Source organism: Bubalus bubalis, chromosome 12, assembly GCF_019923935.1.
Source record: "Bubalus bubalis isolate 160015118507 breed Murrah chromosome 12, NDDB_SH_1, whole genome shotgun sequence".
Taxonomy (NCBI): Eukaryota; Metazoa; Chordata; class Mammalia; order Artiodactyla; family Bovidae; genus Bubalus; species Bubalus bubalis.
Window position 1 is genome coordinate 19,405,308 of NC_059168.1, and position 23,468 is coordinate 19,428,775.

The following is a 23,468-nucleotide window of genomic DNA, read 5'->3' on the forward strand; positions in this document are numbered from 1 at the left end:
AAATATGTGAGGTGGTTTTGAAGAAGACTCGCTTATTGCAATTCTGATGAAACATGAAAGTTCCAAAAATGAAATTTAGATGAGAGGAGACCATATTCTTATTGCTAAATGGAATAAAGTTTTGAATCAAGAATTCATGAGACTTTGAAAGCATTCAGACCTCAAATAAATTTTTGACTTGTTATAAATTATCAGGCAGGTGATATTATGTCCACTTCACAACTGAGAGACAGGTTTAAGAGATCTACTAGTTCTAAACCCTCTATGCTGTTGTTGTTCAGTGGCTAAGTCCTGTCCAACTCTTTGCAACCCCATTGACTGCAGCATGCCAAGCTTCCCTGTCTTTCATTATCTCCCAGAGTTTGGTCAAACTCATGTCCATTGAGTCAGTGATGCAATCTAACCATCTTATCCTCTGTTGCCTCCTTCTCCTCCTGCCATCAGTCTTTCACAGCATCACAGAATCCCACTTTATGGTAGTTTATTACCAGTAAAGGGTCAAGCAATATGCCCACCGAGTTGACTTCACACCAGGGACTAACATCCAGGTCAGTCTGATTCCAAGCCTCGCACTCTGCATGCTCCAGAGAACTGAGTATGTTACTGTCATCATAGCAAAGAAAAATACCAAATACAGTTCAGAACCCACTGGATTTAAAAAGCAGTTGTAAAGTATACCGGATGATCATCCAGTTGACTTCTTAAACCTGGTTTTGCTTTGAGGATCTCAGATACAAGATACAAAGCTCCACATATAAATGGTGGCATCTGTTCACAAGTGACTTGAAGTAACCTCTTCACAAAAGCCTTCACCCTCCGCAACACAATGTCAGCTTTCAGAGACTTGTAGACAAGGTTAAGAAACATGGCTTGCTTAGAACACAACATCAACCCCGGATCCAGCATCTTCCTGCAAAACAGAAACAAGAGCACATGTTTATTTATAAAACATCCCCAAACCCAGCAACTAATAAATATACTCATCTTAGTTAGGGATAGCCTTCCCACTATTTTAGAACAAGAGATCATTTCTGTCCTAAGAAGTAAGATGGAAGTGAATAACCAGAACAGGAAGAATGATGATAGTACCAGAGGGAAAAAACCCACAGGAGCAGGAAACTTTTTTGGGGTTTCTTTTCTCTTTTCCAAATGGTTTTCCATTCTCTAGACCAACAGGGCACCTCCCTAACAGTATAATTTTCATGGAAGGCTAATCCAAAACCAAACAATGAAAACTGCCCTTTGAAAGCAGTGGACTAGACCAGGGTTCTTATCCTTGCATCAATACCTACTAGCTGGGTAACCAGAGGCTGCCTCCACATGGTTTGGGTGAAGACCATACATGTGTAGTAGAAAACTGAACTGTAAGACTCCCTTTGAATGTACTAACTGTATAAATCCTTCCTATATGCACTCAAAGAGAGTCTCACAGTTCACTTTTCTACTATGCATGTATGGTCTTCACCCTAACCGTGTGGAGGCAGCCTCTGGTCATCCAGCTAGTAGGCAGTGATGCTCTTCTCCAGCTGTCTGCACATCCATAGATTCCTTCATCATTCTTGGTCCTGTGTTTATGTTCTTTATAGTTGAACACATTTTGTTGCCTTTCTTTTTCCCCCTCAAAGTCCAATGGAACAGGGACGGTGCCTGTTATTCACTGCTGTAACCCTAGTGCCTTGCACTTAATAAGCACTAGAATGTTTGCTGAATGAACAAATGGTTCATGATATGGTAAGTGGTTGTTCAACATATCTTGTAACCGCAGACTGCTCAGTCTCTCACTAGGAATACAATCCAATTTTGGACAACTCATTTTTGCCAGAAAACAAACACCTTCTTTATCCACAGCTGAAATCTAATGTGTAATTTCTAACTATTAATTTTACTATTGCCTTCTGATGCAACACAAGCAACAAGAGCAAAAATAAACTAGTGGGACCACATCAAACACTTCTTCACAACAAACGAAACCATCAACAAATTGAAAAGGTAACCTATGGAACGGGAGGAAATATTTGCAAACATGTAACGGATAAAGTGTTAGTTGCTCAGTCCTGTCCAACTCTTTGCGACCCCATGGACTATAGTCTGCCAGGCTCCTCTGTCTATGGGATTCTCCAGGCAAGAATACTGGAGTGGATTGCCATTCCCTTCTCCAGAGGATCTTCCCGATTCAGGGATCAAACCCGGGGCTCTGCATTACAGGCAGATTCTTTACCATCTGAGCTACCACGAAGATCCAATCTCTGATAAAGGGTTAATATAAAAAACACGTAAGGAACCTCATATAATTTAACAGCAAAAATCTCCCAAAAAATCCAACTAAAAAATGGGCAAAGGATCTGAATAGACATTTTTCCAAAGAAGAAATACAAATGGCCAAAAGGTACATGAAACAGGTGCTCAACACCACTAACCATCAGGGTAATCAAAAACACACTGAGATACCAACTCACACCTGTTAGGATGGCTATTATAAAAAAGGCAAGAGATAACATTGAAAAGCACATGGAAAAAATGGAATCCATATACACTGGTGGTAGGAATATAAATTGGCACAACCATTATGGAAAGCCGTAAGGCAGTTCCTCAACAAATTAAAAACAGAATTACCATATAACCCAGCAACTCCACTTCTGGGCATATACCAAAGGAAATGAAATCAGTCTGTCAAGGGATATCTGCACTCCCATGTTCACTGTATTATTCACAACAGCTGAAGTATGGAAACAACCTGTGCGTGTGTTAGCAGATGAATGGATGATGAAGATATGTTATATACACACAATGGATTATTATTCAGCCATGAGAAAGAAGGAAGTCCCACTTGTGACATGTATAAACCTGGAGAGCATTATGCCTAATGAAGTCAGTCAGAAAGACTACTACTCTGATTTCATGGATAAACAGAATCTTAAAAAAAAAAAAAAAAAATCAAATTCATAGAAAACAGAGAAAAGACTGTTATTTGCCAGCGGTAGGGGGTGGAGAATAGGGAATCGGGAGATGTTGGTCAAAGGGTGCAAACTTCCAGCTTCATGGTGAATATTTAATGATACTGTACTGCAGACTTGAAATTTGCTGAGAATAGATCTTTAGCGCTCTAACCCCTCCAAGGAGTAACTATGTAACTACATGAAGTAATGGAGGTGTTAATGAACTTGAAAATGGTGAACATCACAAGGTATACATGTATCAAATCTTCACTCTGTGTGCTTTAAATAATACAATTTTATGGGTCAATAAATTGGTTACACAACAAAGTAACCTAAGTATACTTTTACAGCCTTTCAAATACTTGACCCTTTACTATAGCTATTATTTGTCTGTCCCCTACTCCCCGCCCCTTTGGCAGGCTGCTGAACTATTATCTCATGTAACTTCTAAATTCTCTTTTTATCTTGTTTGTTGAATCCAAGAGATGCTCCAATTGGTCTGGACCCCCGGATATTAGGAAACCCAGAATAAACACAATCCTCCAGATATCTACTCCAAAAGCAGAATCATCACTTTTGTTCTAAGAACTTTTATTTTTTTTTACTAACACTAGAAATGAAAATATTTAACTTTGTGAAGCATATTTTCGTATTCTTCACCTATCTAGTTTTCCCCATTTTGTCAATTCCACAATTCTAGTACCTATTGATGATACTCTGAGATAGTCAATGTCATTCAAATAATTTTTTATTTTTGGCTGTACCACATGGCGTGTGGGTACTTCCCTGACCAGGAACGGAACCTGGGGCCCTGAGTGGAAGTGCAGAGTCCTAATCATTGGATTGCCTGAGAATTCCCCAAATAAACTTTGATAGTCCACTTTTTTCTCATTTAAATTTTTCAACACTTCCATCCGTTCTGCCACTCATTTTTAATAAGTTCCATTACACATCAATAGAAACATTTGAGAATTTATAGGGATGTATCTCTACCATTTGACAGAGAGTATGTTCCTGAAGTTTTTGATAAATTATGTTTTTATAAACCAAATCATCTCTTCATTTCTTTTATCCCTCAATTAATAGCAGGGAATTTTTATTTAAAGTATTTTTAATAAAATCAAGAGAAAATAAATACTTTAAAAAACCTTAAAAGGCCTTTGAAGTTAATCCATCTGTGAGATCTCTTGGCAAGCAATAATTTGAAGAGTTTAAGAATGCACTCCTCAGACATGTTAGACCCCTGTGTTCAACACTGAGATGTTAAATGGATATTAGAAAAATACGTTTTCCAGTAGATTTCAAACTTTCCAAAAACTAGAAATTCTTATGACCCTCACAAGTTGCTAAAGAACCTAACTCTGAAACCTCTACACTTTCAGCCTTGGAAGTCTTTCCAAACTAAAAAATTAAGGATTTATTACTTAAAAATTTAAAAAAATTTTTCATTTCTGGCTGTGCCTCATGGCTTACAGGATCCTAATTTTCCAACCAGAGGTTGAACTTGGGCCACAGCAGTGAAAGTGCTGAGACGAAACCACTGGACCACCAGGGAATTAGGGCTAGAGTACTTAGACTCTTAAGAATTATGGAAAGAATTCTGAGATCTTTTTTAATGTATAAGCCCAATCAGTACCATGAGACACCATGAACTCCACGTCACTAGGCCTGGATTTGCCACCTAAGTTGACTTCATGCTGTGTGTGTGACCTTGTACAAATTACTGCACCTCACGGACTAGAGAGCTCGTAAAAGGATTACATTGAAGAAATGTAAATGAGCAATAATGATAGCAGCCAGCACTTACACAGCACTGAACTATGTGTTGGGCTGTGTTGAAAGCATAGCTGCTGCTGCTGCCGCTGCGACGCTTCAGTCGTGTCCGACTCTGTGCGACCCCACAGAAGGCAGCCACCAGGCTCCCCCGTGCCTGGGAGTCTCCAGGCAACAACACTGGAGTGGGGTGCCATTTCCTTCTCCAATGCATGAAAGTGAAAAGTGAAGTGAAGTACAGCATACACTGACAATCACATGGGTTTACAAATACAGTAACTCACTATGGCTGATTCATGTTAACATTTGGCAGAAACCAACACTATGCTGTAAAGCAATTATCCTTCAATTAAAAATTAAATTAATTAAAAAGTACATTAACTCATTAATCTTATTAAAACCTCAGCTCTATCACTGTTTAGCTGTGTAGCTGTGGGGAAGTTTCATAATCTTCATTAACAAACCTATGAGATAGGTGCTTTCCTTTTCATTTTACAGACAAATAAAAGCACAGTACAATGGGATCAATCATGTTTACCAATAGGGCTTTAATGAAAATTAAAGCAATTTGTCCTTTGGATAAACTATATAAGTCAAATCTAGGCTTAGATCTAAGATATTAATCAATATATTATGTTTCTTGCAAGCTGTTATGTACGTAAAATTAGAAAAATGAATTAGAAATAGTTTACTGTACTTCAATAGTTTTCAAGTATACAAACTTCAAAATATCTGCCCTGAATGGGTGCACTGCAGGACAGTTGCAAATTCAGTAATTCTAGTACCAAAATATTAATACTAACATTTAAAAAAAAAATTCCAAAACCGCAATGCTCCTCCTCAACCTTCCTATGTAAAAACTTTGTTTACCATTTGTCTTCCCCAACATGAATGAAAGTATTTTAGAGGTGGGAAATTTGTTCACTGTGCTATATCCTGAGTTCTTGAATAGTACCCAGCACATAGCTGACACTCAAAAACTTCTTGTTGAATGAACAACTAAATGGCAGTGTGAAGGACAGGAGGAAAGAAATATAGGATCAAGGATGCGGACTTCTCAAAACAAAAAAATAATAAATGACATATTCAAAGCATATTAATACAGATGCCCAACAGGGAACTAAAGATTAAGTGACTCAAAAGCTGGTGAAGAGCAAGTAACCAAAGAGTGCCCAAAACCCTACTTTCTTTCTACTGCCCCCAAGACAGGCACTGCAGTATATTATACCACATTATTTCTCATTCACATTTTACAATGCTAAGTACTTACCGATACAATGCTGCATAATATCGATCCGATATTGTCTGCTGAGAATTCATGACTTGGAAGAGTAACATTAAAGCCTGCACACTGGTATTAAAATTCACAACATGCAGCACTTTGAACAGCGTATCAACCTGCTCCCTCACTTTGTCATCGGCAGTCTGGGCATAGGGGTATGCCCTATTCACTCCTGTTAAAAGGGCACTGAGCATTTTTGATTCAATATCTTTTTTCTTGATGCAAGTCCGAAAAAAACAAAAATAAAGAGTTATTAATTTGTTAGCTAGTTCACTTTCTTCATGAGAGAGGACCATTTGATTTAAAAAGCAAATTGCATAATACTGGGCTTTGGAGCTGATATTTGAGCGGAACAGCAGTCTCTCTACTTCACCACACACAACTCCTTTCATGTTGGGATGTTTACAAAGCAGTGTCTCCAACAGATGGGAGGCTTTGGTGGCTATTCTGTTCTGAGGATCTCCCAGTTTATTTACCACCTGCACAAGAAAGGCCTTTTCTTCCTCAGGTTTGTTACAAAGAAGCTCGTGAGCCACCACGAGGGCTCGAGTTTTGGTAGCTACTAATGAATCATGACTTAATGTTTCTAAGACTTGCACAAATTCAGCCACTAAGTGTTTCAGCTGGTGTTCAAAATACCATAATATGAGTCTTCTGTCTCTGGAGTCCCTGTTGCCACTGGACAACTGCTCTAGTTTGTTGAAAGGATGCTGGCTGAAAACCCGTAGCTTTCGATTATCCGGCAAAAGGTCTGTAATGAGTAACTCTTTGAAAGTATCCAAAGCCATGAGGCACTGCTGTTTGCTGCCCTTCTTTTTCACAAGGTTCACGAGAGTTTCCACAAACTGGAGTGTGTGAATAGCATCGTCCTGAATAAGAAGAATCATGGCTGCCATTCTGTCACCTAGAGTCCCTGATGATACAATCGCCTTCATCCAGGTAGAAGAGGCTCCCTTTTGGTTATTCGTCTTATTTTTGAATAAATTGATTTCATGTTCATACAACTTCTGAGCCAAGGCTTTGTACTTGGACACAACATCCCGAGGCTGGGGTTCCAAACAATATTCATTGCTATATTCCATATCATACCATTTGCCGCCAGACTTAAGTAACAATGTCTGTCTCTCAAAAAATTCAAAGATGTCCTGTTGCTTATCTTTCTTTGCTTTTGTTATGGCACTGTTGTTCTCATCAGAATGCTGTTCTGGCCTCTTCTTATTTTTCACCTTACTTTCACTTTCTGCTACTTTTTGCTTTTTACTATCTACTTTAGATACTCTTGATTCCTTCTTGCTATCATCTTCTTTTTTAGCTGGTTGATCTTCTTCAATTAAGAAACCTTTTGCGTACTTGGCCAAACTAAGATTCTGAATAAATGCTTCCAATTCACCTTGCTGAAAATCATCAATTGCTCCTTTTTTGCCTCCATCCACAACTTCCTCATTCTCATCCAAAGCAGCCAACATAAGATAATCTTGCTGCATAGAAACATAGGAAAAGTTAAAAACAAATTACAAATCTAACAGTTTAATTAAAACTTCAAAAGTTAATGATATTTATATTGCTGAAATCAATTATCCATGAAATTGAGTTATCATAGTATTGCCTGGGCTCCCTTCCACACCGAAAGTACTTGATAAAGCAAAGATTTAAATGCAAAGGGAATTCTCTGGCAGTCCAGTGGTTAGGACTCTGTGCTTTCACTGCCTTGGGCCAAAGTTCAAACCCTGGTCAGGGAATTAAAGCCCTGCAGGTCAAGTGGCACAGCCCACCCCGCCACCCCCCACCCCCAAAAAAGGTGAAAAACAAAACTATAGAGTAACAGGAGAAACCACAACATTAAAAAAAAAAACCAAAACAGGGTAGGGAAAAATTCTAAATATGACATAAAACTCAGGTCCCATATGGAAAAGAATGGATAAATTTACCATTCTCTCGTACACACAAAACATTTACAAAAATCAGAAGACAGATAAGTTGGAAAAAACAGTAACTGGCAACTCATATCAAAGTAATCTGGCTTAATATTTAATATAAAAGTTCCTCTGCATCAGTTAAGGAAGTGACAATCCGACAGAAAGATGTGCAAGTATATAAACAAGTAAGAGGTTTTTTAAAAAAATGAAAAGATGCCTAACCTCACTCACATTTAAAGAAGTCCAAATTAAAATCACAACGATATATCCATTTCTAAACATGTCAGACAAACATAGATGATACTAACACAGGCGGTGCTGGGGAGAGGGTGATGGAAAAAAGCACTTTCCCATATTGCTGATGGAAGTTCTCTATGGAAAGCAATTTGCCAACTTCAATCAAAATACCTGACAGACATCCTTTGACTGAGTCAAAGTTCCATTTCTATAAATTTAGGTGTATATACATCCACTTACTAATGTGGGGAAAGATATACATATTCAAGGCTATTTACTGAAGCATTATTTAAAATAGCAAAAGACTGACAAATATCCGCAATCAATGGCTGGTTAGATAAATTAATGATTTATGCTGACATAAAACCAATGACAGAACTTTGTATACTGATATGGAAGCATCAAATAGTATAGATATACTACACCTTTTGTGTAAAAAATAACACATACAGGGGTGTGTGTATTTGTTTGAAAGATATAAAAAACACTAAAATGACTGCTTCCTGAAGAGGAAACTGCATGGCTGGAGATTAAAGTGAGAAAGAAGATCTTTCATTATGCACTTCCTCCTTTAAAATGCAACCCAAGTACAGACCAAACTGTCAGTCTGCCCAGGGAAAAGGCATTTCTCCTGCCTCTAATCACTGACCCCACTCCGCCCTCTCCCACACTGCCCAGAAGTCTACCCTCAAAACAATTAATACAAAGCCAAACTGTCACATATTTGCTCCAAATCTTCTAACGGTTTCCCATAAAATGAGAGCATAAGTCCACCCTCTTATGTCTCTGACCTCATTTCTTACCGCTCTTCTCTCACCTCACTTGACCTCAGCTCACTATTTTACTGTTCCTGGGACAACAAAACCAAAAGGGCTCACTCCTTTCTTCCCTCCAGTTTTCTGCTCACTCAGTGGTGGATTCCCCAATCACCTAGTTTAAAACTGTAAGTCCTTTCCCACTCATTATCCTCTCTCGTTTTAGCTTTCGTCATAGCTCTTACTCAGCGTTAGATATACTGTGTATTTCAAAGTTTGGTTACCGTTTCATTAATATGTAAATTCCAAGAACGCAGAAAGATTCTTGAGCGTAAAGTGAGGTGTGTGTACTTAAGATTCTAACACTAGTGGGATCCCAAACACGGATGTCAAGAGGTCGGAACAACAGTCCTCTCCGACCTGATGGAGTGCCATTTATATACTACGTCAATAAAAAGAGAAGATAACCTACATTTTAAGAAAAGACACGGCAAAAAAAAGTTCAATTCTAAACGACATTTTTCTTGCAATATTACGGGAAAGAAGTGCAGGAAACGCGCAGAGTACATTTCGAAGCTGGAGTCTGAGCTGCGAGCTCCTGCTCCGCAGCTCGGGGGCTGCTGGGCCACTTGATCCGCTACTCGCGGGGCAATTCCACTCGCGACCCCTCCACACGCCTGTCTCCTGTCTTCGGGAGCCCGCGGCCATTACCTTGGTGCCTCCGAGCCGTAACACTTCCTGAAGGGAGAACGCATCCTCGGTTTCGTCGTTATCATCCTCTTCGTCTTCGTCTGGATCTTCTAGCCCTTTCTCCGGGCCCCAGGGCCGTTTGGCATGGAACTCTAAAGGTTTCTCGGCTGCCGCCATAGCAAGCAAGGCACGCGCGCAAGGCCCCTAGCTTTCTTCCGTTAGGCCGAGTGACGTACTTCCTGTAAGGGGCGTGGCCCTCACAGGAAACAGGCGCAATCCCCATTTCCGGGCGAAGCTTTAGCGCAGGCGAAGTTAAGCATGAACTTCTTGGCGGCAGCCGGCGCTAGGCGGCTGTGCGCAGTGCGCGCAGGTAAGAGATTGCGGTGCTCAAACCCTTGTTGCCTTGGAAACCGCCCGGGGCGCCTTCCTCAGTTGAGAGGACTCTGGGGCGCTCTGGGCTGCAGACTGGAGTCCAGCCTAGGACATGGAATGGCTGTGTGGTCTTGGGCCGATTGTGGCCCGAGACCGCTTTTCTGGCTTTGGCTAAGTGAAAGGTTGACGAAGGCGCCTTGAAATCACTCAGGCTGCTGTGTCAACACTTAAGATTTCTAATGAGTTCCGTTTAATGGTTTTTTTTTTTTTTTTTTTTTGCAGTCCTTCCTTGCCTTTGGAGAGGAAAGTACTTAAGCTCTGGGAATGAGCCTGCAGAAAACAATTCTGTGACCCCCATGCTGAGGCATCTTATATACAAAATCAAGTCTACTGGTCCCATCACTGTGGCCGAGTACATGAAGGAGGTCTTGACGAACCCAGCCAAGGTATGGGTCGGGGCACCAGGCCACCAGGCCCACTCGAGCAGCGCTGTGGGATGTGCGCAGAGGAGCCCGAGGGCCCTCAGCCCTGGCGGGAGCCTCCCAGGGCAAGAGTCAGGCTTGAAAACCTTTAGTTCAGTTCAGTCGCTCAGTCGTGTCCGACTCTTTGCGACCTCATGGACTGCAGCACGCCAGGTTTCCCTGTCCGTCATCAACTCCTGGAGCCTGCTCAAACTCATGTCCATTGAGTTGGTGATGCCATCCAACTATCTCATCCTCTGTCGTTCCCTTCTCCTCCTGTCTTCAGTCTTTCCCAGCATCAGAGTCTTTCCCAATGAGTCAGTTCTTTGCATCAGTTGACCAAAGTATTGAAGACCTTGGGACAGATAAATCAATCTGTCAATTGGTCAGGGCTGGGTCAAGTCAGCGGCAGTGTCATTAAAGACAGGACACGTTCCAAAGATGTTAAGGAGACAATGTAACCAAGTGGATTTATGAGATGAGGAAGGATGACTTCCCTACTTGGGTTTATGGTAGTTGTTGGAGTTATTTTTCAGGAAGAAGAGAATACAGGAGTAGGAAGAGGTAGGACAGAGTTGAGTTCAGTGGATGAATTTGAAGTGTTTGTGGGACTCAGGTGGCACGTGCAGTAGGCAACAGGAAGTATGAATTTGGTGCTTGGAAAGCTGTGTTGTGAAGGCATCAGCAGGCATTGGAAGCATATTCCATTGAGAATGGGAGGTCTGGACCTTTATGTTACAGCATTAGGCATTGTTACAGCTTTCTGACTTTCCTTTCCTTTCTGCTGTACAGAGCCACTTGGTGAAAGCCTGTGGTTCTTTTATTTCAGTGTTTCACTTTTTTTGGGTTGAATCATGAGATCTGTGGAATCCCAGGGTTCATCTTCCTTTTGCTTTTGGATGTAGTGGAATGACTCAGGGTCCAGAGGTTTAGTAAAAGAAGGGATCCTTTAATGCCTGTATACAGTGCTACAGTGTACCAAAATTTCAGGTAAGGAGAAACTTTAAAACACACTTACCTGGGTTCGAGTTGAGATCTGCTCTTCATTTATCCATTTGTTGAGGCGCCATCTATGGCGCACACTGTTTCAGCCTCTGGAAATACTGCAGTGGACAGTGGAGCACCGCACTTAAGTTCTGGTGAGAAAATGAGCCAGGGAGCAAATAATTGCACAAGATCACTGTGGATTGTTTTAACTAATTCTGAGGGTGAAAAAGACAACACCCAGATTGATAGGGATTGGAAGCAAATAGTGTGGTAGGAATAGGGGTTGTGGAAGTGCCTTAGTTATGTTTTTCTACCAGTTCTGCAAAATGACTGTTACTTTGTAAAATCTAGGTAAAGGCACTGTTTATTTTGCTTATTTAGAAGAGAGAACTTTCTTACGAAATACTTGTTTTTCTAGTTGTATACATTATATAAGATTTTGGAGGGGTGTTTTAAAAAGCTTATTTGAAAATTAATGTTTTCTCCATTTTTTTCTTCTTATGTAGGGCTATTATATGAACCGTGACATGCTAGGAGAAGAAGGAGATTTCATTACTTCACCTGAAATAAGTCAGATGTTTGGGGAGGTAATATTCAATATAAACTATAGAATAAACTAATTGTTACAAACATTTGAGAGAAAATCAAGTAGTATTATTCTGCAGTAGTGTTTTATAAGTTTTGTTTTTTGTGATTCATGAAGTTTTAATTTTTTAGTGGTTTGTATACTGAAAGAATAGAGGTATATAGAGGACATTTAAAAGGTTTATACTTTATGTAGAAAAGGAAATGTAGCCATATGAAGAACAAAAGGAAAGAGAAAGAAAAGAGACAGAAGGTGAGGCATTCGAAAAGAGGAGAACCAGATGAAAAAGGAGAGTGGAAGGATGGAGAGAGACAACAGGTGAGGTGTAAAAGGAAGTTGGGAGTACCAAAGAAGGAAGAGAGAAAAGATTAAAAAAAACACTGAGGAATCAGTGGGATCAAGATGTGCGCTAAAGCCCCTATTTCTTATTTAGCTGTATTTATAGTAGATGTCTCCTTTGAGGAAACTTTGTATTCTTTTCAGGAATTCTAGTTCATTTATTTCCTTATATAATCTTTGATCAATTTAGAAATAGGAAATAGTACACAAAAGGAAGAAGAATCTAGGCATTAAAAAAGATTAACTATCACTTAAAGCTATGTGATTATTGAAATTGCATGAATATGAAGAAATGGCCTAATCGTGCTTCATATGTCTGTTCGCTTTCAAGTACTAGTACCTTTCAGTACGTGTCATGAGACCTTTTATAGTGGAGGCTGCCTTTTAGCTAGGTGTTTTCTTCTGTGACTAAGCATCGTAAGTGGGATGTGTTGTACTGCGAAGTTCCTATGTGTGTATACATATATGAACTTGTTGAATAACATGTATAGTTGTTTGCACACGTTCTGCTTTCTGGTATAAAGTCTGTTTACATGGTTTTATATCCTGGTATCCTTTTATGCTTTATAATGCTCAAATGTAGTTCTTTCCTTCTCACAGCTCCTAGGGATATGGTTCATCAGTGAATGGATAGCTGCTGGAAAAAATGCAGCTTTCCAACTGGTGGAACTAGGCCCAGGCAAGGGAACCCTCTTGGGAGATATTTTGAGGGTAAGTAACAAAGTCTCATGTACCTGAATCTTGTTACCTGTTTTTAAAATTTAGTTTTATTTATTTTTAATGTGCTGAGTATTCACTGCTGCATGGGCTTTCTCTAGTTATGGCAAATGGGGGCTACTCTGTAGTTGTGGTGCGAGGCCTTCTCATTGCAGTGACTTCTCTTGTTACAGAGCACAAGCTCCAGGGTGCATGGGCTTCAGTATGTTGCGGGCCGCAGGCTCTGGAGTACAGGCTGAGTAGTTGTGGCTCAGGGGCTAAGTTGCCCCACATCATGTGAAATCTTCCTGGACCGGGGTTGAACCTGTGTCCCCTTCATTGGAGGTGGATTCTTAACCATTGGACCACCAAGAAAGTCCAGAATCTTGTTACTTTTAACTGAGTTTGAAAACTTTGTTGATTTCCTTGGCTTTCAGCCTCCTTCTCTCATATTTCTCAGCTAAAATATAATGTCAAGGTAATATAATAAATCATTACTTATTATCTGTTTGTAATCTTAAAAAGTGGGGGTTTGGGGAGAATGTGAGTTAAAAAGTGTAAGACATTTAGAAGACATTATGGAAGAATGTATTCATCTTTTGAGTAGGGAGTTCTAAAAATTGATGTAAAAAAGCAGAAGCCACAAAGAAAAAGATTAATAATTTCCATTATGTTAAAATTAAGAACTTTTTTGTTCTTTAAAAAAACTAGGACCTTTTTGTTCTTCAAAAATACCATAAAGTGACAAGACAAAGCACAAAGTGGGAGGAGTTATTTTTAACACATACAACTAACAAAGAACTGACAGTTAGAATACATAAAAAACTCCTTTAAATCCATAAGAAAGTGACAGAGAACTCAACAGAAAAGCCAAGCCAAAGATGTAAACAGACCTGTCATAGAAGAGGAAATCCATATGATCAACAAATACAAAAAGATGCTCAGACTCATTGGTAGTCAGAGAAATGAAAGTTAAAATCACAGTGAGAAACCATTCTACTCAAAATTAGAAAGACTTGGTGAGGATGAGGAGCAAGGGGACTCTCACATGCTGCTTATAAGTATAATTTGGTGTAACTCCTGTGACTAGCTACTGGACATTATCTGTTAACATCAAAGTCACTCATATTGTATGATCCAAAATAAATTGTGAGTTTATTTTGCATGTACGTGATAATTCGTGTAAAAAAGAAAAAAAAAAAAACAACACCCATTCAATTTCAAGAAATTAAAATTTGCTGATGTTATGTAATTTCTGCTTGAAATTAGGAATTGAAGTTTTTTTTTTAATTTACAATTGTCTGATGAAGAAGAATCATTATATTGTATGGCTCAGAGTGGAAAAGACCTACTGACTTACGTTTTCAGGGCTCAATTTTGTATCTTTTTAAATTGACAAAGTCATTTGAATATAAAATAATAAAATTCTCAAACAATATTTTGTCTCAAGCACCTTAAAAATTAAGCCCACAGGTATTTTTCTTGAATTTTTTTTATTGAAGTATAGTTGATTTACAGTGTTTCAGGTTATAGCAAAGTGATTATATATATTTATTTTCAGATTATTTTCAATTATAGGTTATTATAAGATACTAAATATAGTTCCTTGTTGTTCACCTGTTTTATGGTTTTTGCTGGTCCTTGTTCACTTGTTTTATATATATGGTAGTGTGTATGTGTTAATACCAAATCCTTCATCCTTGCCTCCCTATAATCCAACTGTTAGGTTTGTTTTTTGGAAAGAAAATGTTTGGCTTTATCAATTCCCCTGCCTACGCGTCTTCAATAGCTACCCTCTTACCAATATAAGATGTTCACAACCATTTGCCATACCTTAAACTCTGTGCTCCAAACTATATGCACCAAACTATACCCACAGGTGTTAAAAATGTCTTGAGGATGCTTCCCTATTTCAAGTTCTAAGAACTCTGAAACAGCCAAAGAATATAAAGAAAATAGCCAAAGGCATAATTACAGATGTTTTATTTTTGATCAGATTTCTGAAGGATATTTCTCTTCAGTTCAGTTGCTCAGTCGTGTCTGACTCTTTGTGACCCCGTGAACTACAGCATGCCAGGCCTCCCTGTCCATCGCCAACTCCTGGAGTCTACCCAAACCTATGTCCATTGAGTCGGTGATGGCATTCAACCATGTCATCCTCTGACGTCCCCTTCTCCTCCAGCCCTCAATCCTTCCCAAATCAGGGTCTATTCAAATGAGTCAGCTCTTCGCATTAGGTGGCCAAAGTATTGGAATTTCAGCGTCAACATCAGTCCTTCGAATAAACACTCAGGACTGATCTCCTTTAAGATGGGCTGGTTGGATCTCCTAGGAGTCCAAGGGACTCTCAAGAGTCTTCCCCAACACCACAGTTCAAAAGCATGAATTCTTCAGAGCTCAGCTTTCTTTATAGTTCAACTCTCACATTTTTCTGTTAGGAAGAAGTTTTCCGTATGTAGTTTCATCTCAAAACTGAATTTGAAAAAGTCGTCTTGTCCTTATCAGTCTGTATCTGCATATACAGATCTCAAAAGTAGGATGCATATCACCAGTGAATATTAAATTCAAGTGAAAAAAAATTGATGTACTTACGCAGTTAGCATTGAATATTTTGCATTAATGTGTATTGATAAAATATTAGTATATTTGTTTTTTTTCTCCTTATGTTTACAATGGCCAAAAAACCAAAGTATGTGTAGCTGAGGAAAAATTGAAATGGAAAGAATCTCAAAGTTAAACTGTGAAGTTATTCAGTTCAGTTCAGTTCAGTTGCTCAGTCGTGTCTGACTCTTTGTGACCCCATGAATTGCAACACACCAGGCCTCCCTGTCCATTACCAACTCCTGGAGTTCACTCAAATTCATGTCCATCGAGTTGGTGATGCCATCCAGCCATCTCATCCTCTGTCGTCCCCTTCTCCTCCTGCTCCCAATCCCTCCCAGCATCACAGTCTTTTCCAATGAGTCAACTCTTTGCATGAGGTGGCCAAAGTACTGGAGTTTCAGCTTTAGCATCATTCCTTCCAAAGAACACCCAAGGCTGATCTCCTTCAGAATGGACTGGTTGGAACTCCTTGTAGTCCAAGGGACTCTCAAGAGTCTTCTCCAACACCACAGTTCAAAAGCATCAATTTTTCGGTGCTCAGCTGTCTTCACAGTCCAACTCTCACATCCATACATGACCACAGGAAAAACCATAGCCTTGACTAGACGGACCTTTGTTGGCAAAGTAATATCTCTGCTTTTGAATATGCTATCTAGGTTGGTCATAACTTTCCTTCCAAGGAGTAAGCATCTTTTAATTTCATGGCTGCAATCACCATCTGCAGTGATTTTGGAGCCCCCCAAAATAAAGTCGGACACTGTTTCTACTGTTTCCCCATCTATTTCCCATGAAGTGATAGGACCAGATGCCATGATCTTCGTTTTCTGAATGTTGAGCTTTGAGCCAACTTTTTCACTCTCCACTTTCACTTTCATCAAGAGGCTTTTTAGTTCCTCTTCACTTTCTGCCATAAGGGTGGTGTCATCTGCATATCTGAGGTTATTGATATTTCTCCTAGCTGTCTTGATTCCAGTTTGTGCTTCTTCCAGCCCAGCGTTTCTCATGATGTACTCTGCATAGAAGTTAAATAAGCAGGGTGACAATATACAGCCTTGACATACTCCTTTTCCTATTTGGAACCAGTCTGTTGTTCCATGTCCAGTTCTAACTGTTGCTTCCTGACCTGCATATAGGTTTCTCAAGAGGCAGGTCAGGTGGTCTGGTATTCCCATCTCTTTCAGAATTTTCCACAGTTTATTGTGATCCACACAGTCAAAGGCTTTGGCATAGTCAAGAAAGCAGAAATAGATGTTTTTCTGTAACTCTCTTGCTTTTTCCATGATCCAGCAGATGTTGGCAATTTGATCACTGGTTCCTCTGCCTTTTCTAAAACCAGCATGAACATCTAGAAGTTCATGGTTCATGTATTGCTGAAGCCTGGTTTGGAGAATTTTGAGCATTACTTTACTAGCGTGTGAGATGAGTGCAATTGTGTGGTAGTTTGAGCATTCTTTGGCATTGTCTTTCTTTGGGATTGGAATGAAAACTGACCTTTTCCAGTCCTGTGGCCACTGCTGAGTTTTCCAAATTTGCTGGCGTATTGAGTGCAGCACTTTCATAGCATCATCTTCCAGGATTTGAAATAGCTCAACTGGAATTCCATCACCTCCACTAGCTTTCTTCATAGTGATGCTTTCTAAGGCCCACTTGACTTCACATTGCAGGATGTCTGGTTCTAGGTCAGTGATCACACCATCGTGATTATCTGGGTCGTGAAGATCTTTTTTGTACAGTTCTTCTGTATATTCTTGCCACCTCTTCTTAATATCTTCTGCTTCTGTTAGGTCCATACCATTTCTGTCCTTTATCGAGCCGATCTTTGCATGAAATGTTCCCTTGGTATCTCTAACGTTCTTGAAGAGATCTCTAGTCTTTCCCATTCTGTTGTTTTCCTCTGTTTCTTTGCATTGATTGCTGAGGAAGGCTTTCTTATCTCTTCTTGCTATTTGGAACTCTGCATTCAGATGCTTATATCTTTCCTTTTCTCCTTTGCTTTTCACTTCTTTTCTTTTCACAGCTATTTGTAAGGCCTCCCCAGACAGCCATTTTGCTTTTTTGCATTTCTTTCCCATGGGGATGGTCTTGATCCCTGTCTCCTGTACAATGTCACGAACCTCCGTCCATAGTTCATCAGGCACTAAGTCTATCAGATCTAGTCCCTTAAATCTATTTCTCACTTCCACTGTATAATCATAAGGGATTTGATTTAGGTCATACCTGAATGGTCTAGTGGTTTTCCCTACTTTCTTCAATTTAAGTCTGAATTTGGCAATAAGGAGTTCATGGTCTGAGTCACAGTCAGCTCCTGGTCTTGTTTTTGCTGACTGTATAGAGCTTCTCCATCTTTGGCTGCAAAGAATATAATCAATCTGATTTCGGTGTTGACCATCTGGTGATGTCCATGTGTAGAGTCTTCTCTTGTGTTGTTGGAAGAGGGTGTTTGCTATGACCAGTGCGTTCTCTTGGCAAAACTCTATTAGCCTTTGCCCTGCTTCATTCCATACTCCAAGGCCAAATTTGCCTGTTACTCCAGGTGTTTCTTGACTTCCTACTTTGCATTCCAGTCCCCTATAATGAAAAGGACATTTTTTTGGGGTGTTAGTTCTAGAAGGTCTTGTAGGTCTTCATAGAACCGTTCAACTTAAGCTTCTTCAGTGTTACTGGTTGGGGCATAGGCTTGGATTACCGTGATATTGAATGGTTTGCCTTGGAAATGAACAGAGATCATTCTGTCTTTTTTGAGATTGCATCCAAGTACTGCATTTCGGACTCTTGTTGACCATGATGGCTACTCCATTTCTTGTAAGGGATTCCTGCCCACAGTAGTAGATATAATGGTCATCTGAGTTAAATTCACCCATTCCAGTCCATTTTAGTTCACTGATTCCTAGAATGTCGATGTTCACTCTTGCCATCTCCTGTTTGACCACTTCCAATTTGCCTTGATTCATGGACCTGACATTCCAGGTTCCTATGCAATATTGCTGTTTACAGCATCGGACCTTGCTTCTATCACCAGTCACATCCACAACTGAGTGTTGTTTTTGCTTTGGCTCCGTCTCTTCATTCTTTCTTGTGTTATTTCTCCACTGATCTCCAGTAGCATATCAGGCACCTGCCGACCTGGGGAGTTCATCTTTCAGTGTCCTAACTTTTTGGCTTTTCATACTGTTTATGGGGTTCTCAAGGCTAGAATACTGAAGTGGTTTGCCATTCCCTTTTCCAGTGGACCACATTCTGTCAGACCTTTCCACCATGACCCACCCGTCTTGGGTGGCCCCACACAGCATGGTTTAGTTTCATTGAGTTAGACAAGGCTGTGGTCTGTGTGATCAGATTGACTAGTTTTCTGTGATTGTGGTTTCAGTGTATCTGCCCTCTGATGCCCTCTCGCAACACCTACCGTCTTACTTGGGTTTCTCTTACCTTGGACGTGGGATATCTCTTCACGGCTGCTGCAGCAAAGCGCAGCCACTGCTTCTTACCTTGGACAAGGGGTATCTCCTCACGGTTGCCCCTCCTGACCTTGAACATGGAATAGCTCCTCTCCGCCCTCCTGCACCCACGCAGCCGGTGCTCCTTGGACGTGGGATTGCTTCACTAATAATGTGAAGTTATTAGTGCTGTTCAAATCCAATTTCTTGTGGATACATTCTGATCATCTCGGGTGAGACTGTTTTATAGACAGGGAAGCTTTTTAAAATCAAGCCTAGCTCTCTGTCCATGAACATGCTATATGGCACCAGGTGTCACATATTCAATTTCCAGGTCTTACAAGTAATAAATCTCCATTTTTTCAAAGTTAAAATCAAGGCCATATAAATTTTATTTCCTTGGTCTTTTTTAGACTCCCTAATCTGAATAATTGTTTTTATTGGATGCTAAAGCTTTTATTTTCATTTGTTAGTCATAATTCTAATTTGTATCAGTAGGAAAGCAAATGGTACTGTAGACTGTTCATTTCTCATATAGACTATGTTTAATAACTCCAATAAGTTTCAGTTCTTATAGACTGCTGGAGAGTGACCTGTGTGAAGAAGAAATTTCTCTGAAACCAGTTATTACTTCTACTCTGATACTGACAAATTATTGAAATAAATGGCTAGAAAACCTAAAATCTATTCAACACTCTGTATTTTGCCAATTTCTTCTTTTTATATTTAGGTATTTAGTCAGCTTGGGTCTTTGCTGAAAAACTGTGACATTTCACTACATCTGGTAGAGGTGAGCCAGAAATTAAGTGAGATTCAAGCATTAACGTTGACTGAAGAGAAGGTCCCATTAGAGCAAAATGCTGAATCCCCAGTATATATGAAAGGTGTCACTAAATCTGGAATTCCAGTTTCCTGGTACCGAGATCTTCAAGATGTTCCAAAAGGTAATTATTTTACTTTGATTAATGAAAGAATTTTGATCACAGCCCCTCACAGTGATATGTGAGCACAACCTTGTTTTGCAATATAATAGACTGAGTTAGTGCTGCCAATCCCCGTACTTATAGAGATTAACAAATATTTTTTTCTGGAGAAGAGCATTGTGTTAGAAAATAAAATCACCTAACATTGAGAAGCAGTGAATTTCATGCAGTGTTGCAAAAACCAGACAAAACCAAAATAGGGATCTCTGTTGTATACTTCAGTTTTTCCCAACCCCTAAGATAGTACTGATGATGAAGCTGCCCAAGGCAGTGGGGCTGAAGGAAGCAATGTTAGGAGATGAGTTTACTTTTTTAGTTAAAAATTATTTATTTGGCCACACTGGATCTTAGTTGCAGCTCGTGGGAACTTCCATCTTCGTTGCGGCATGTAGAATCTGTTATTAATAGTTACAGCATATGGGATCTAGTTCCCTAAACAGGAATTGACCCAGGTACCCTGCATTGGGAGCATGGAGTCTTAGCCACTGGACCACCAGGAAGTCCCTTAGATGAGTTTAATATTGTAGTCTTTGGATTATCCTTACTTGTAAAGGGTGGTGGAGAAATCCTAGTATTCCTCAAGAATATTATATTGACGAGCCCCAGGTCAAACCTAAAGTGGTATAGCCTGACCCTGGCCAAGGTGCCACAGCCATTCCTGGCCTTCACCATCTCATATGATTTTAGGAAATTCAAATCCTCTTCTAGCTAACAGATTTGAGTTCTTCCATTTCAGCTTATGCTTGATTCATTTCATTCCTAGTGATGAATTAAAGATTAAACTGATAATTGGGATCCTCTGTGTGGAAAATGAGAATAGTGATAGTTCCTCCTGTATAAGTTCTGCACAGTAGGTTTCCTGTGAAGAGGTGGATGATTCTGTGAAAGTGGTAATTACGCAAGCATCACAACTTCCCGTATGAAGAACTATGCATTTTCTTTTTGCTAATGTCCAAAAGAACCAATTTATTGCCTTGAAAATGCTGAAGTGTTAATTTGTCTCTTCTGTTTTAAATAGAGTACAGCTTTTATCTCGCACATGAATTTTTCGATGTTCTTCCTGTGCATAAGTTTCAGGTACTGATGGGAAAGAAGTCACATTTATAATTGAATAACAAAGGGCTTTTTGTTGTAAGAATAAACATTTATGGTGTTTAATTTTTACTGTTTGAAGCTAGCTATATTTGGAAGTTTGATGAATATAAATAATTGAAAATAATTGAAAAGCAAAAGTGAAATATTAAGTATTCTTAATTCTCTTAGGATAATTATGAAGAATTCTTAATTCTTCTGGGATAAAGATGTATGGGAATATGAGATGGTAAATGATTATAGTACAATGAAGGATAACTTTTTTAGGAAATATTTTTAAATTCTAAAAATTAAAAATTTTCTTCATTCTTTCTGTGAGGAAATTTAAGATTTGGTAGCAGTGCATGTGTACTGGTAACTTCTAGGGCTAAGAGTATATATTAATATTATTATGTAGCAATTTGTTGGTGAAGCTTCTGATTAGTCCTTCTAAGTCTGTTTTCTGTTTTGGGGGCACTTACCATGTTGCTTACTTTCTCCTCCATTTCTTATCTAAGCAACATTAATAGTTTGCATCTGTCAGTCTACTCATATTATTCAAAGGAAATGAAGTAATGCCTTTAAAAAATTTCAAGTGGTAAAGTGTTCTGTAAATGTTATTTATCTAGCTTATATATGATAAGAGGAGAAGATTTGCTATTTTGATAAAGGCAGTTTTGAGAACAGACTTGCAGAAATTTCTTTTTTTGTTATTTGTGTTTAGAAAACACCACACGGATGGCGAGAAGTACTTGTTGATATTGACCCACAGGTTTCTGATAAACTGAGATTTGTTTTGGCGCCATGTGCCACCCCAGCAGAAGCGTTCATACAAGTAGGAATAAGTTTTTTTTTTTTCATAAGTTTATTGCCAACCCAATCTTCGGTCTTATTTTCTGAGTTCCTATTTTAGAGTTCCTTGTAACATGAGAAGAGCTTTTTATTGATAGTGGAAATCCATAGGATCTGTCAGAATGGGTTCAAGTCATTCCTTGGCTGTGTGAGCTTCATGTAATAAGAATTTAAGTGCGTACTCAGCAAGTTCCGGGTCTGTCTCCCCCAGCTCTCTATCAAATGGTGACAGTATTGTTTACTTGACAGGGAGTTATGTGTCTGTGAAAACAGTGTTGAACAGTGTATAGTAAAGTAGCAATAACAATATTTATTAAATACCTTGTTTTACTCTAGTTTCTCATTCAATTCTCAAAACTATCCTTAGGTCAGTTTTATTATCACTCTCTTTGGGCTACTGTTGGAGCATGCATTTTTTCTCAAATCTAAATTTGGGTGAAAGAGAAAAAAGGCATCTTCAACAGTATGGCACATGATTCTAGTCTGATTTTAGTCTGCCAAATGGTGGATGTACTGCTGCATAATCTCAAGAGGCTACAGATCTTAGGTTTGGGTTTAATGATTCAAAAATCCTTTACTTCCCAGGCATGTTTGGGCTTTAGATTGCCTGTTTTATCCCACCCACCTCCCCTTTTTTGAGCTGAGAAAAAAAGGATTTCTACTTTGTAGACCATAACTAAGGATTTCTGCCTCAGAAGTTATTGATTTTACAAGCTTTTGAACATAAACCTGTGAATTAAGTTTTCTTTGCAAAGCACAGATTTAAAATATCAGCCTAAGTGTTTGTGAACATTTCTGCGTTTTCATATTGTGGCTACCTAATTTTACCTGAGTGAGAATCAAATTCATAAAGCTTCCAGAAGCTGACCCTCTGAGAGCTGATTGTTGTTAGTTCTTCACTTGAACAGTGTGCACTTAGAAGAGGGGGGTGATGACTTCTCCCTCTCATTTGGACGGAGCGAATGGGAATGGAAATCTGTTGTCCTGAAGAGCAAGCAGTGTAGGATGTAAAGAATGCCAGCACAGAACGCTGAGGCCTGTCAGCTTATGCTTGAAAGTGGTCCCATGGTTTATGTAGTCACACCACGGAATTTATCAAATAGCATGGGGGGCTTACTTGATAAAGCCAACTAAGTTAGGATTCCCTGGTGGCTCAGTTGGTAAACAATTTGCCTGCAGTGCAGGAGACCTGGGTTTGATCCCTGGGTGGGAAAGATCCCCTGGAGAAGTGAATGGCAATCCACTCCAGTGTTCTTGCCTGGAGAATTCCAAGGATGGAGGAGCCTTGTGGGCTACAGTCCATGGGGTTGCAGAGTCCGACACGACTGAGTGACTAACACACACTGGGGGCTTAGTGGTTTATTATTTCATTTAATCCTCACAGTAAGGCTAGAATATGTACTGAGGAACTAGACTGTGAAAGGTGAAGTAACTTGTCTCTAGTAAGCAGTGGATGAGCTGAGACTCAGGGGCTGAGTCTGCCTGACTCTATAC

General features: G+C 39.5%; 2 protein-coding genes across 4 annotated transcripts in view; one reads left to right on the plus strand and one right to left on the minus strand.

Annotated features, from left to right (window-relative positions):
• Positions 1–9,826, minus strand: part of CEBPZ (CCAAT enhancer binding protein zeta) — a 24,750-nt gene extending 14,924 nt beyond the window's left edge. Inside the window, exons 1-3 of the mRNA XM_006056835.3 lie at positions 9,611–9,826; positions 5,980–7,469; positions 679–910 (exon numbers count right to left, since the gene is read on the minus strand). Of these exons, the coding sequence (XP_006056897.3) occupies positions 679–910; positions 5,980–7,469; positions 9,611–9,766 (1,878 nt within the window). The 5' untranslated portion in view covers positions 9,767–9,826. The remainder of the gene's footprint in view (positions 1–678; positions 911–5,979; positions 7,470–9,610) is intronic.
• NDUFAF7 (NADH:ubiquinone oxidoreductase complex assembly factor 7) overlaps positions 9,821–23,468 on the plus strand; it is a 22,838-nt gene continuing 9,190 nt past the window's right edge. For all 3 annotated transcript variants that reach the window (XM_044925827.1, XR_006543245.2, XR_006543246.2), the window contains exons 1-7: positions 9,821–9,959; positions 10,244–10,407; positions 11,916–11,996; positions 12,935–13,045; positions 19,799–20,012; positions 21,070–21,128; positions 21,847–21,957. In XM_044925827.1, coding sequence (XP_044781762.1) covers positions 9,908–9,959; positions 10,244–10,407; positions 11,916–11,996; positions 12,935–13,045; positions 19,799–20,012; positions 21,070–21,128; positions 21,847–21,957 — 792 coding nt within the window. In that variant the 5' untranslated portion in view covers positions 9,821–9,907. The remainder of the gene's footprint in view (positions 9,960–10,243; positions 10,408–11,915; positions 11,997–12,934; positions 13,046–19,798; positions 20,013–21,069; positions 21,129–21,846; positions 21,958–23,468) is intronic.